Below are 13,222 nucleotides of genomic sequence, written 5' to 3' on the forward strand. Positions count from 1 at the left end.
TTCCCAATGTCCGATAAGTCCTTTAGCCATGAAACTCTTCCGCTCAAGATAAACCTCTCACTGCAACTAAAGTCTTTTGGAAGAAGGGTCCTCAAGTTAATTATCAAACCAATATCCTCTTACTCGGAGGCAGGAAACTATAAAAACAAAATTGCCACAAAGCCTCGCTTGTTGATAGTGTTTTCTAACGAACTCTTAGTGGGTGGTCCTAGAGTCAATGAGGGCTCCTTCTCAACTGTTTCCCCACCTAATGTGACCGATGGTCACGCCCCCGCTCTCCTAAGTAAAATGACCAGGAATACTCAGACAGGTGCTCTCATCCCCAACCGGAGGCCGCACCACCACAGGCCCCCTCTGTGGGGACAAGATGACTCTCCGCCTCCCTGAGGACCCACCCCATCACCTGACCACACCGAGAGGGGAGGCCAGGAAGGAAGGTGGAAGAAGGGCTCAGCTCCCTGATGAATCCTCACTCTGCCCAGTTGCTCTTACAATGACTGCATGTAGAACTGGAACCTGCAAGCCTTCCCTAGGTGAAACTAAAAAAAAAAATCCCAGTTTTATGACCAGTATCCCCTTACTTTATTGACGCTCTCCTTTAAAACTAATAGTTGTCTCCTTAGAAAGCGTAAGGCAAAATAAATACGTAGGTACTTTTTTGAGAGAGAGAGGGCGCAAGTGAGCAAGGAGCAGAGAGAGACAGAGAGAGGGGGAGAGAGAGAGAGAAGCGGGACTCGAACTCACGAACCACGAGATCATGACCCGAGCTGAAGCCAGATGCTTAAAGACTGAACCACCCAGGGGCCCATACGTACTTTTTAGATTTCACTGGGATGTACTTGGCAAAGTCCACCAGGAAGCACTCCGCCAGGTGATGGTCCGCCAAAGACACCAGTGACTTAATGACAGCCCTGCACCAGCACTTCAGTTCCTGGCAGTAAACCACACACACCTGCGAAGTAACCACTGCAGTGTGAAGACCTCGAGCGACGGAAGGGCACTCCCACACCATCGCCACCTACACCTCCCCTCACAGGAGGAAGGCATGTGCGGAGGCGGGGCTGCCCACGCTAACGGCTGCTGGGCGGGGAACAAGAACACAGGACACCCGAGTCCCTTTTCCTTGCTTCTCTTAACTACGTTTTGACGCCTTATCCGAGGACAATTTTTTGAAAGGAAAGTGCATCGCTTTGCCTTCTCAAATCGGAAACAAAGCTTACAAATAATTGTCAATGACATGGCTACGCCCCTGTGACACCGCGCCCCAGGCTCATCTTCCCCATCCTGCTTCCTGGGGCTTTTCCTGCTCTCCAACTTTGGTTCACTCTGTCACAACTGAACGTTGGCTCCAGGACGATGCGGACGTCTGTTTTCTGTACTGTCAGGTTTCCAGCACCTAGAACGGTGCCTGCCATGCGTTAAGTCTTCAAAAACCACCTAAACGCCTGCAGCCTGTTTTTAGGGAAACCGCCCTGCAGGAGTGATAGCCCCCTGGCACCCCGAACGTCCCACAGGACTGCCGGGCCAGAGCAGACTTGACTGCAACCCAGACAGGCAAACCAGATGCCGAGCACAGGCTCACAAAGGGCCCAACAGGGAAGACGTGATCGCTGCCCTCGGGACCTGAAGCTGGACACTAGGTGCAGCCATGTTGCAAGGGCTGGGTTCCCGGGAGCCTCACAGAATTCCAAAGTCAAAAGACTCCAGAGAAATCTTGCAAAAGGACGGAGAATATTTCTGTTTAACGCTGAGTTCAAAGCAACTTGTAGGAATGGTGGGAACACTTAACGGTTCACACAGCCGGTTGGCTTTGAACTGGTGACTTACAGGGCTTCCGCTAGCCCAAAGTGGGGTAACTTAAGCATCAAGAACAGGGATTACTACTGATGAATACGTTAAAAGCCAAGAGTTCAATACAGTACTTAAAAAATGAAAAGAAGGAGGGGAAAAACAACATAAACCTCCGGACACCGCTGTAGACAACTGGGCACATCACGAGGTGGAACACTGGTAAGGGAAAGAATCAAGCAACTTTTCTACCTATCCAGTGCGATCGGTAGTATTTCCGGGTAGCCAAACCATCTTAATAGGGGAGGGAAAGTTCTCTGCAGATGAATTCGGACTCATGAAGACAGAAGGAATGTGAAAACGACCTTTTGGCAAGCTTAACCGGAACGACGGATTCGGGCCGTGCTGGTCACTGCACGGTGCTGCCACAGCAGGAAGAGCTGAGGGCAGCCCCCCACCCCGAGGTGGGGCTCAGGCTTCACCATCTGAATCTGCTGGTCTTCACCCAAAGTGATATTCGTTCCAAATTTAACACAGGATGAAGCTCTCAGCCCCAATCATTCTGAGGGGGGTCGTAGAGAGTGGCCCTAAATCCAATCAAAGCTTTATCTTTAACTAATAGTCCACATAAAACTGAGGGGATAGAGGGAAAGTTCACCACCACCACAAACAAGGAGGCACTTGGGCAATCCAAAATGTGGAATATTTTAAAAGGGCAATTGACTGGGTTTTGTTCCTCCAACAAGTCGATGGCATGGAGAAAAATAATAAATGTTATTACTGATGATTTCTTTGGAAGTGGGAAGGAATTCAAATTATTTCTAATAATCTTCTCTTGTCATACTATTAGAAAAATTCAAACTCTCCTGAAACATGACTGACGTGTAGAGAGAATCAGACAATGGGCCTGGGAGCCAAAGTGGCAAGAAAGGAAGGAGGGGCCATGACATCAAGTAAGGAAAATAAACAAGCGTGAGCTGGTCAAAGTCATGAGCAACAAAAGGGAGTCATAGGCCCTAGACTGAAAACCCCATGCCCTCTTGCCTGTGGCCCCCACACCTGTGATGGAACTGGAATAACCCTCCGGTTCCCTGCCCCAGGAGGACCACCCAAAGCCTCAATTTTTGATGACATTTCATCTCCTGATGCCTCACATGAACCTTCTACAACGTCTGCTTTCCAGGACCAGCCTGAATCCTGTGCAGCCAGAAGAACCTAACACAAGGCAACGATAATAAGCAATTAAAATACTCTAAAAGCTTTTTATCACAAAAACAGCAGACATTTCAAGTAGTATTTCAAGACTCAGTGCTTAAAGCAAATTGAGATACATACCTGCCCCTCTTCCAACATTAATGGCTTTGTTTCTATATCTTGACACATGCTATTATAGAAGTCATTCATGGCACTATTTAGTTTTTGATAATCAACTTCATGATCTAAAAAGGGACTACATCCTTTTATAATAACCCAGAAGCATCCCGGATCTTCAATCTGTAAAAATTTTAAAAGACAAACAAAACAATGCATGATTTAAAAGTAGAACCATAAAATGATAAACCTTAGAGGCATGATAACTGTTATGAACTTAAGTGATCTACCAAATTCTTGATGAGTACCTCTGTCTTAAATAGTCACAGCAAAGGTAAAAGATAAAAGACAAAAAAGATATAGATCAACTCATCACACTGTATACCTCAAACTTACACAATGTTATACGTCAATTATATTTCAATAAAGCTGGGGAAAAAAAGGTAGAAGATGCAAAGATATAATTCTAAAACACATAAAGAAAAATAAAAAAACACATAACCAATAATATGTAATTTTTAATTATGTGCGTCAAAAAGTAAACTGAGATCAAAGCCCTCGAACTCCTATATTTAAGTATTTGTAATAAAATACAAAAGCAAGGTCCCAAATAATGTTCTCAATATTGTCTTTTGTAAGAAAGAGAAGGAAATATGAATACACATATATTCTGCTCATATTAAAAGGAAGACAACAGGGGCGCCTGGGTGGCGCAGTCGGTTAAGCGTCCGACTTCAGCCAGGTCACGATCTCGCGGTCCGTGAGTTCGAGCCCCGCGTCAGGCTCTGGGCTGATGGCTCGGAGCCTGGAGCCTGTTTCCGATTCTGTGTCTCCCTCTCTCTCTGCCCCTCCCCCGTTCATGCTCTGTCTCTCTCTGTCCCAAAAATAAATAAAAAACGTTGAAAAAAAAAAATTTAAAAGGAAGACAACAGATAAACCAGAACGAACACAAGTTATTACCTACAGGAAGCCAGCTTGTTATGTATCAGTGTTCTTGAAAACTAAGATTTTCATTGTTAGAGAGAAGACACAAATGTAAAATGAAAAGTTAACTTTGAATTGAAAGTATCAAAGCCGATTCTGTTTCCGATTCTGTGTCTCCCTCTCTCTCTGCCCCTCCCCCATTCATGCTCTGTCTCTCTCTGTCCCAAAAATAAATAAAAAACGTTGAAAAAAAAAATTTAAAAGGAAGACAACAGATAAACCAGAACGAACACAAGTTATTACCTACAGGAAGCCAGCTTGTTATGTATCAGTGTTCTTGAAAACTAAGATTTTCATTGTTAGAGAGAAGACACAAATGTAAAATGAAAAGTTAACTTTGAATTGAAAGTATCAATAGGAACCCATGACTTTTTCAATGCACTTATTTCCTAACTCTGCCTACTGAAAGGGCCTAAAAGCAATGCCATCCCAAGACTTTGGATCCTAGGTAGCAGGTGGCAGATGTACCAGTGTTCACTTCAAGTATTCTCTTTTTCTAAATGTTTGACTATTTTAATAGGAAATAGTTGGGAAAAAGAACAGCGGGCCATTCTGGCTCCCGTTCATGGCAGACTAATTTCCATGGACTAACCCCCCTGTAAGCAACAATGATAGGCCCTGGGAAAAAAAAACACAAAGTAACAATTTAAAGGCCCTGAACAGACTAGAAACAGAGGGACCAGATGCTTGCAAGGCGGGGAGCCTTGGGTGGGTCTGGGGTACAGCTTTCCAGCCCAGGCTGAGGGGCTGCAACACGGACAGAAAGACAGTGTGGCTTGAGGACCCAGAGAAGGGAGTTTGTGGCTACGGGAGTAGCTGTTAAGTTTAGGGAGAAATTCTGAAAGAGCCACGCTGGGCAGAGCCAAGTCCTTGGCAAGCCTGCATCGCCCAGCTAAGACCCCTGCAGTCCAGAGAAAAGCAATCACTACAAGGTGGACAGAAGCACTACACAGTTTTAGCTGCCGCCCATGAGAACTGCAAACTCATGCGCATGCGACAGCCCCGGACCTCTGCACCTGGAGGCCGTGTCCCGAGGATGACCCCAGCCCCTCTACGACGCCTGGCCTGGGGAAGGAAGCTCAAGGCTGCCAGGAGAACTCACTGTCTGTTCCGGCCAGCTTCTCAGAGCCCCTCGGCCTCCCTTCCTGTGAGCATTCCCTAAAGAGGGCTTTCAGGTGCCAGCGCTTCCTGTCCCCTTGAGATGTGCGTGCGTCTCCCACTACTCAGGAGTCTCCCTCGAGGACCCGAAAGCCATTCCTGCGACATGGTATCACCCGGGAGGCAGGGACAGAAGCCTCCTTTCTCGGCTAGCAGCCACGCTGACCTACTCACAGGACGCTGACCAGCCCTGTTGGTTTTCACCAGAGCCCCTCCCCTCCTCTTCCTCTGCCTTCCTTTACCTTGCTCGGCCACCTCTGCCCTTCCAAGTTCCTTCGCGGCCAGCAGCCAAGGCTTTAACTACTGTCGACCTTTGTTTGTCCCTGGCACCCATCACAGGAAAACAGTCTGCGGCACCAGTCCTGCCAAATTAAAGAGGCTTAGGATGCACCGCAGGCCCTCCACAGAAACCCCCAGGTGCCAGGCCTGAGAATACAAGACCACACTACCGGGCAAAGGAAATGTGCCCTACCAGCTTGCCCCAGGCCAACAGGTGCTTGAAAAGCGTAAACCAAGCCTCCCAGAGCCCAGATGTAGCAAGTGACTAAGGCACAGGTCAGCACTCTTTGCCATAACGACAATATCCAGGGTAGCAATTACTAGACATGTAAAGACATGAACAGGTGGTTATGTGGCCAAGGAAGATAACAGTAAGAAGAAAGTGAACCCAAGATTGCCCAGGTGTTGACATGAACTGGCAAGGACTTAAAAGCGGCTGTTATAAATATGCAGAACAACTTAAGGATAAGCGGTTATACTGAGTTTGTTTTCCCAAGAGGAGAATCTCGTGTAAAAAAATGGAAACTTTAAAGAAAAACCCTTTGGAAAAGGTGAATTCCAGAACTAAAAAGTAAAACCTACAAAAAAAAAAAAAAAAAAAAAAGTACTAGTGGTATATGGTCTCAACAATTATTCAACATCGTATAATAAGATAAGAAAAAGGTTTTCAGGAAGATTGGAAATGAAGAAAGAAAACGGTCTCTATTCACAAACAAGAACATCTACATAGAAAATCCTAAGGAATCTACCAACAATAACGTCAGAACTAGTTAAGTGGTTATACCAAGGTTCCAGGGTACAAGGTCAAATATTGAATTCAACTGTATGTACATCATACTCCAGCAATGAAAACTGGAAATTTAACTTAAAGAAAAATAGTGCTATTTTCAACAGCACCAAAAGACAGGAATTACTTAGAAATGAATCTAACAAAATAACTACAAAACGTGTGTGGTGAAAGGTATACAAACTAATGAACTAGATCAAGGAAGACCTCTAATGCAGATATGCGGTGTTCATGGATTGTTAAAATGTCGATTTTCCCCTCGATGATCTATAAATACAACTCCATTCCATCAGGAATTGAGAAATTGATGAACTTACTATGAAATTCTTATTGGAAAGGCAAAGGAACTAGAATGGCCCAAATAATTCTGGAAAATACCAACAGTGTTGGAAAACTCATAACATCCGATTTCCAGACTTACCATAAAGCTACGGTCATCAGAAAAGTGTGACACCGGAGAAAGCACAGACACAGCAACAGAAGAGAAATACACTCACACATATATGATCAAATAATTTTCAATAATGGCACAAAAGCAATTTGCTGGAGAAAGGGTAGTTTTCTAACAAATGACACTAGAACAATTAGTTATCCATATGCACAAAAACGAACTTTGATCCATTCTTCATATCAGATACAAAAATGAGCTCAGATGGATCATATATCTACATGTAAAATATAAAACTATAAAGTTTCTCAAAGAACACATGGGGGAGGGGCACCTGGGTGGTTCAATCGGTTAAGTGTCCAACTCTTGGTTTCAGCTCAGGTCATGATCTCGAGTTTCGTAGGCTTGGGCCCTGCATCGGGCTCTGCGCTGACAATATGGAGCCTGCTTGGGATTCTCTGTCTCCCTCTCTCTCTGCCCCTCCCGTGCCCTCTGTCTCTCTCAAAACGAATAAACTTAAAAAAAAACTTGGGGGGGTGGGTGCATGGGTGGCTCAGTCGGTTAAGCGTCCAACTTCAGCTCAGGTCATGATCTCGCGGCCCCGTGCGTTCGAGCCCCACGTCGGGCTCTGCGCTGACAGCTCAGAGCCTGGAGCCTGCTTCCGATTCTGTGTCTCCCTCTCTTTCTCTGCCCCTCCCCCATTCACACTTTGTCTCCCTCTCTCAAAAAAAACATTTAAAAATATATAGTATTCAAGGGCGCCTGGGTGGCTCAGTCGGTTAAGTATCCAACTTCGGCTCAGGTCATGATTTCACGGTCTGTGAGTTCAAGCCCCACAACGGACTCTGTGCTGACAGCTCAGAGCCTAGAGCCCTGCTTCAGATTCTGTGTCTCCCTCTCTCTGCTCCTCCCCGGCTCACGTTCTGCCTCTCTCTCTTCCAAAAATAAACATTAAAAAAAATTTTTTTTTATTTAAAAGAATACATGGGGGAAATTTTGTGAAATACATGGGGGCTGCCTAAAATCTTAGGCAAAGATTTCTTAGATATAACACCAAAAGTATAATTTGTATGAACCAAAATTGATAAACTGGACTTAATCCAAATTAAAAACTAATGCTTTTTAAAAAAAAATGTTTTTTAACGTTTATTCATTTTTTGAGAGACAGAGAGAGACTGAGCATGAGCAGGGAAGGGCAGAGAGAGACACACAGAATCTGAAGCAGGCTCCAAGCTCTGAGCTGTCAGCACAGAGCCCGACGTGGGGCTCAAACTCATGAGCGGTGAGATCACAATCTGAGCTGAAGTTGGACACTCAACCGACTAAGCCACCCAGGCGCCCCACTAATGCTTTTTTTAACTTTTTATTTATTTATTTTGAGAGAAAGAGAGTGTACACAAGCAAGGAAGGGGCAGAGACAGACAGACAGAGACCCAAGCCAGCTCCTCCTTGTCACCACAGAGCCCAACACAAGGCTCAATCTCACGAACTGTGAGATCGCGTCCTGAGTCAAAATCAAGAGTTGGAAACTGAACCAAGCCCCCCAGGGGCCCCCATAACTTCTATTCTTTGAAAGATATTGTTTAAGACAAAGGAAAGCCATACAATGGGAGAAAATATTTGCAAATCACATCCAAAAAAGAACTGCATCCACCATATATAAACTCTAAAACTCAATAAGAAAACAACCAGTTAGAAAAATGGACAGATATGAACAGACATTTGACCCAAATAGATGGGAGGATGGCAAACAAGCACCTGAAAAGACGATTAACATACCATTTGTCATTAGAAAATGCACGTTAAAACCACAAAAAGATATCACTACACACTAAACATTACCAGAATGGCTGAAATTTATAAATAAAACTGACCATCTCACGTGCTGGTGAGGATGCAGAGCAACTAGAACTTTTTTTTTTTTTCCCAAGATTTTATTTTTAAGTAATTTCTACATCCAATGTGGGGCTCGAACTCACAAACCCAAGATCAAGAGTCCCACGATCCACCAACTGAGCCAGCCAGACGCCACACAACTAGAAATCTTGTACGTTGCTCATGGGAATGTAAGATGGTCCAGTTACTGTAGAAAATTTTCTCATGAAGTTAAACAGACAAGTAATCCCAGCCTATTTGCCCATGAAATGAAACCTGTGTTCACACAAAAAGGTACATGTAAAGGTTACACCAGCTTTATTTATAATCTCCCCAAACTGGAAACAACTCAAGCAGCGCCTTCAACTGGTGATGATACAAACTGCTGCATATCCATACAATGGACAACTACTCAGCAGTAAAAAGGTTAGACATTATGATTCATGCAACAACCCAGGGCAGGGCTCAAAGGCATTAGACTAAGTCAGAGAAGCCAGACTCAGAGGGTACATCCTACTGCATGATTCCATGTGCACGTTTCCATTTTTACAACATTCTGGAAAAGGTGAAACAGGGAAGAAAAAGAACGGTGGCTGCAAAGGATTAGGAGTTCGGCAAAGAAATGACTACAAAGGAACATAAGGTAATGAGGGGTCGGCGGACTGCTGTCCATTGTGATTGTAGCAATTACAGGACTGTCTGCATTTTTCAAAATGTCACCGAATTCTAACTAGACTTCAAAATAAAACTTGAAAAAAAATGTCACGGCTTCTACAGGAAAAATAATGTATTTTACTACATCTAAAATCATACCTCAATTTAAAATAGTTTATGGGTGCCTCAGTCGGTTGAGTGTCTGACTTCAGCTCAGGACATGATCTCGCGGTCTGTGGGTTCAAGCCCTGCGTCGGGCTCGTGTCGGGCTCTTTGCTGACAGCTCAAAGCTTCGAGCCTGCTTCCCATTCTGTCTCCCTCTCTCTCTCTGCCCCTCCCCCGCTCATGCTCTGTTTCTGTGTCAAAAATGAATAAACGTTTTAAAAAATTTTTTAAAAATAGTTTATGGGTTAAAAAAAAAAAAGATGTGAATCAAGTATGGCAAAATGTTAAAAGATTTGAGAAAGCTCAGTGGTGGATGTCCAGGTGTTTGTGACTTTTTTTTAATACTTCCTTGTATGTCCAGAATATTCCCTAATAAAAAGTTAGACTTTTAAACTACTTTTCACCACAAGTAATGATTTTAAGTTTCTTGTCCTCTGATGTAAGATCAGCTCTACAGTATTTTTACTAAAAATGCCCAAACAGAATCATGAGGAAACAGACAAATCCAAATTGAAAGATATTTTACAATATACAAGAAACTTGTATCTTACAATACAAGATATCTTACAATACAAGAAACTGCCCTTATTCTTCCTAAGTTTCAAGGACATCAAAGACACGAAAAAGCCAGGGAACTGACCTCAATGAGGCTAGGTTAAGACCATGACAATTAAATGCAATGAACAATTTTTGGATCCTAAAGCAGAGAAAACAAATTCTAGAAGACATTATTGGGACAACTGGAGAAATCTGAACATTGACTGTATTTTATAGTATTATATCAATATTACACTTCTCCAGTGAAATAATAAAATCATGATTACGTAAGAGAAACTCTTTGTTCGTAGAAAACATACGTGTAAGTATTCAGAGTTCTCAACTAATTCTCAAATGGTTCAGCAAAAAAGAAAAGTTTTATATATACATATTTATTTTTTTAGTATTTATTTTTGAGAAAGAGAGAGAGTGGGAGAGGGGCAGAGTGAGGAGGAGACACAGAATCCAAAGCAGGCTCTAGGCTCTGAACTGTCAGCACAGAGCCCAACTCGGGGCTTGAACCCACAAACTGCGAGATCATGACCTGAGCCAAAGCCAGACACTTAACCGACTGAGACACCTAGGCGCCCCTATACATACATATTTATAAAGAAATATACAAGTGCAATAAAATGTTATTAGTTATTGAGTCCAGGTGTAGGGCATATGGTTATTCTCAACATAGTTTTTGTAACTTATTTTTATATTTGAAAATCTTCAAAAGATCACCTTCAGGAAATGTGCTTGGAAAAAAATTAAGGCAGGGCACCTAGATGGCTCAATCTGTTAAGCGTCCAACTTCGGCTCAGGTCATCATCTCACGGTTCATGGGTTCGAGCCCATGTCAGGCTCTGGGCTGACAGCTCAGAGCCTGGAGCCCGTTTCAGATTCTGTGTCTCCCTCTGTCTGCCCCTCCGCTGCTTGCACTCGCTCTCTCACATTGTCTCAAAAATAAATAAACATTAAAAAAAAAAATTATAAATCCCTCCCTCCAAGTAACCTTGTGAACACGCCATGACTTCACAGTCTCCTGCATCCCCAGCCAGCACTCACCTGAAATAGGAAATTGCAGCTGTCTGCAGGCCCGACCTCCCTTCAGCCCCCGCTCGGAGAACTGAGGATCGGAGCCCCGGGACGCACGCGTGGGGAGGGGGCCGCCAGAGTCCCGCGGCGCGAGCGGAACGGGTTTCTGCGTGGAGGGGTGGTTGCCACGAGGGGGCCCCAAGGTGGGGATCCGGTGGAAAGGACCCGTGTAGGAGGAGGGAACCGGCTGAGGGTCCACGTGGGAGAAGGGGTTACGGTCCGTCCCTCCCCCTAAGGTTCCAGATTTGGCAAATACAGGACGCCCAGTAAAATCCGAATTCCGGACAAACAACTTTTTGCTCTGTGTCCCTAACAATGCAAGGGCACACTTGAACCGAAATCCCGTGCTGTGTATCTGCAATCAGGGGTCCGGGATGCCATCCGGCAAGCCCACCCGAGGGTCCGAAGCCCCTGGCGGCCAGCCGGGCGGCCCCTCCGCGTGGAGAGAAAGGAAGGCCGGCCGGCAGGGGCTGGGCGCTCGCTCACCTTCAGCACCAGCACCTCGAGCATCTTCCCCGCGCCGCTGGCCGCCGGGGGACCGGCCCTGGGGAGACAAGCACCGTCGCGGCCGCGCCCTTTCCCGGATCTTCCCGTCACCACTCACAAGGAGGGCACGTTGGGGGCAAAACCCGAGGTAGGGCCAGCCTCCGCCCTCCGTGGGGAACACGGCCCGGCAGGCCCGTGCGCAGCGCACCACCTGAGACGCTCCGCGCCCTCCCAGCCCACGCCGCCACGGGCGCGCTCCGTCCTCCGACACCGCGCCCGGATCCCCGGCCGCGCAAGCCTCGAGGCTTCCAGAAAGCCGCGCTGCGCCAACGGCCGGGACAACGGACGGCCGCCAGGCGCACGGCGCCCAGAGCGACGGGGCGGGGCGAGGCTGGGCCGCAGGGAAGAGTCGCGCAGGGGGCGCTCCGCGGGCCGGGCCCCTGGTCACGTGGTTCACCCCTCCCCACCCCGGCGTCCCACCCATCCCGAATCAGTTCGTGACTGTCTACCTGGAGGTGCCCCTGGACCCGCCTCCACCTCTAGGCCTTGAGGGTGAGGAAGAGGCTCAGCCCGTCACTGATTGGGGGGGAGGGCGCTCCTGGCAACATCCCCTCCCCAGATCCCCTTCCCCCACTTCACCTCCTGCTTCGGGTTCCAGCTTTTCTCCCACCGGGCCCTTAGCTGGCAGGGCTCCCCCAGACAGTCTCGCTGGCCATTCTAGTCACCACCAAAGGCTGCAAACCGCAGCCTCCTCTGGCCGGGTTCTCTTCCCCGCCCCCCACGTGTATTTGTTGTCAAGGCACCAAAGGGTTCTGTAAATTTTGAACACCTGGAGGCCTTGGTTTTCTCACCTGAAAATTGAGACTCAAAAGTAGATGAGGTCACACTATGTGAAATAAAGGGACACCCAAGAAGCACTCAGGGAGGATTGGGTTTTATTACTATCTCAGGAATCCCTCTGTAACACTTGAATAAGCCAATAAACAAGAAGCAAAAAGAAGACCATGAAAATCAAAGGAGCCACAGCTAAAATACATAAACAAAAATTTAAAATGCCAGGCCTATGTGGTTTTACAGGTAAATTCTTTAATATCTTGATTGTGAAGAAACAAATTTTAAGCGGTATCAAAAAGCATTAATTTGCTAGTAAGGGGAACCAACAAGATGGCAAAAAAATTGCACCAGTTTAGAGAGAGCGTGGCAATTGTGGGGCTGTTTTCTGGGGAAACAGAATGCTCACAAAAGCGTCCGGTTTTAAAAGTTTGTTAAATTTCACAAGGTCAAACAAGTTCATCTGCTGAAAGTGGCAGGCAGGACAGGTGGAGAGTCAGGAGAAAGACACAGCTGCAAAGTGCATGAAGTTCAGCTGTTGCTGAACTGGGCTAACCAGGCCTCACCCGGAGTGGAGGTAACGGGCAGGATCAGTTCCCCTGAAAGCTCCAGACTCTGTCAAAAAGAGGTGTGAAGGGACAGTTCCCAACCCCCAAAGATACAGAGTACAGCTTTTTCCCAGTTCTTAGTGGGGACTCAACATTTTTTTTTTTTTTTTGGACTAGAAGCCATGCTACCATACAGTATTTCCCAAACTTTTTCACAACACAGCTTACAGAAAATGGAAGTATTTGTCCATCACACTGGGACCAAGAGTCAAGATTGGTCTCACTGCCAATGAGAGCTCACTGCCCTGGGGCTGAGCCACCTGGTTTCCTTGAGGCTGAAGGGAATCA

The 13,222-nt window shown here is 46.1% G+C and overlaps 1 protein-coding gene across 4 annotated transcripts in view; it reads right to left on the reverse strand.

Moving 5' to 3' along the window:
• The window catches only part of TDRD12 (tudor domain containing 12), a 73,542-nt gene extending 61,719 nt beyond the window's left edge, over positions 1 to 11,823 (reverse strand). For 2 of the 4 annotated variants that reach the window (XR_009255627.1, XM_058706380.1), the window contains exons 1-3: positions 11,496 to 11,820; positions 3,124 to 3,282; positions 816 to 952 (exon numbers count right to left, since the gene is read on the reverse strand). Coding sequence is in view for 3 of the 4 variants with exons in the window: in XM_058706380.1 (XP_058562363.1) it covers positions 816 to 952; positions 3,124 to 3,282; positions 11,496 to 11,519 (320 nt within the window). In the remaining variant the exon portion in view is untranslated. Of the gene's footprint in view, positions 1 to 815; positions 953 to 3,123; positions 3,283 to 11,495 lie in introns of all 4 variants that reach the window. The other 2 variants (XM_058706378.1, XM_058706381.1) reach the window with 2 other exon arrangements.
• Between the last annotated feature and the right edge of the window lie 1,399 nt (positions 11,824 to 13,222).

This window comes from Neofelis nebulosa, chromosome 17, assembly GCF_028018385.1.
Source record: "Neofelis nebulosa isolate mNeoNeb1 chromosome 17, mNeoNeb1.pri, whole genome shotgun sequence".
Classification (NCBI taxonomy): domain Eukaryota; kingdom Metazoa; phylum Chordata; class Mammalia; order Carnivora; family Felidae; genus Neofelis; species Neofelis nebulosa.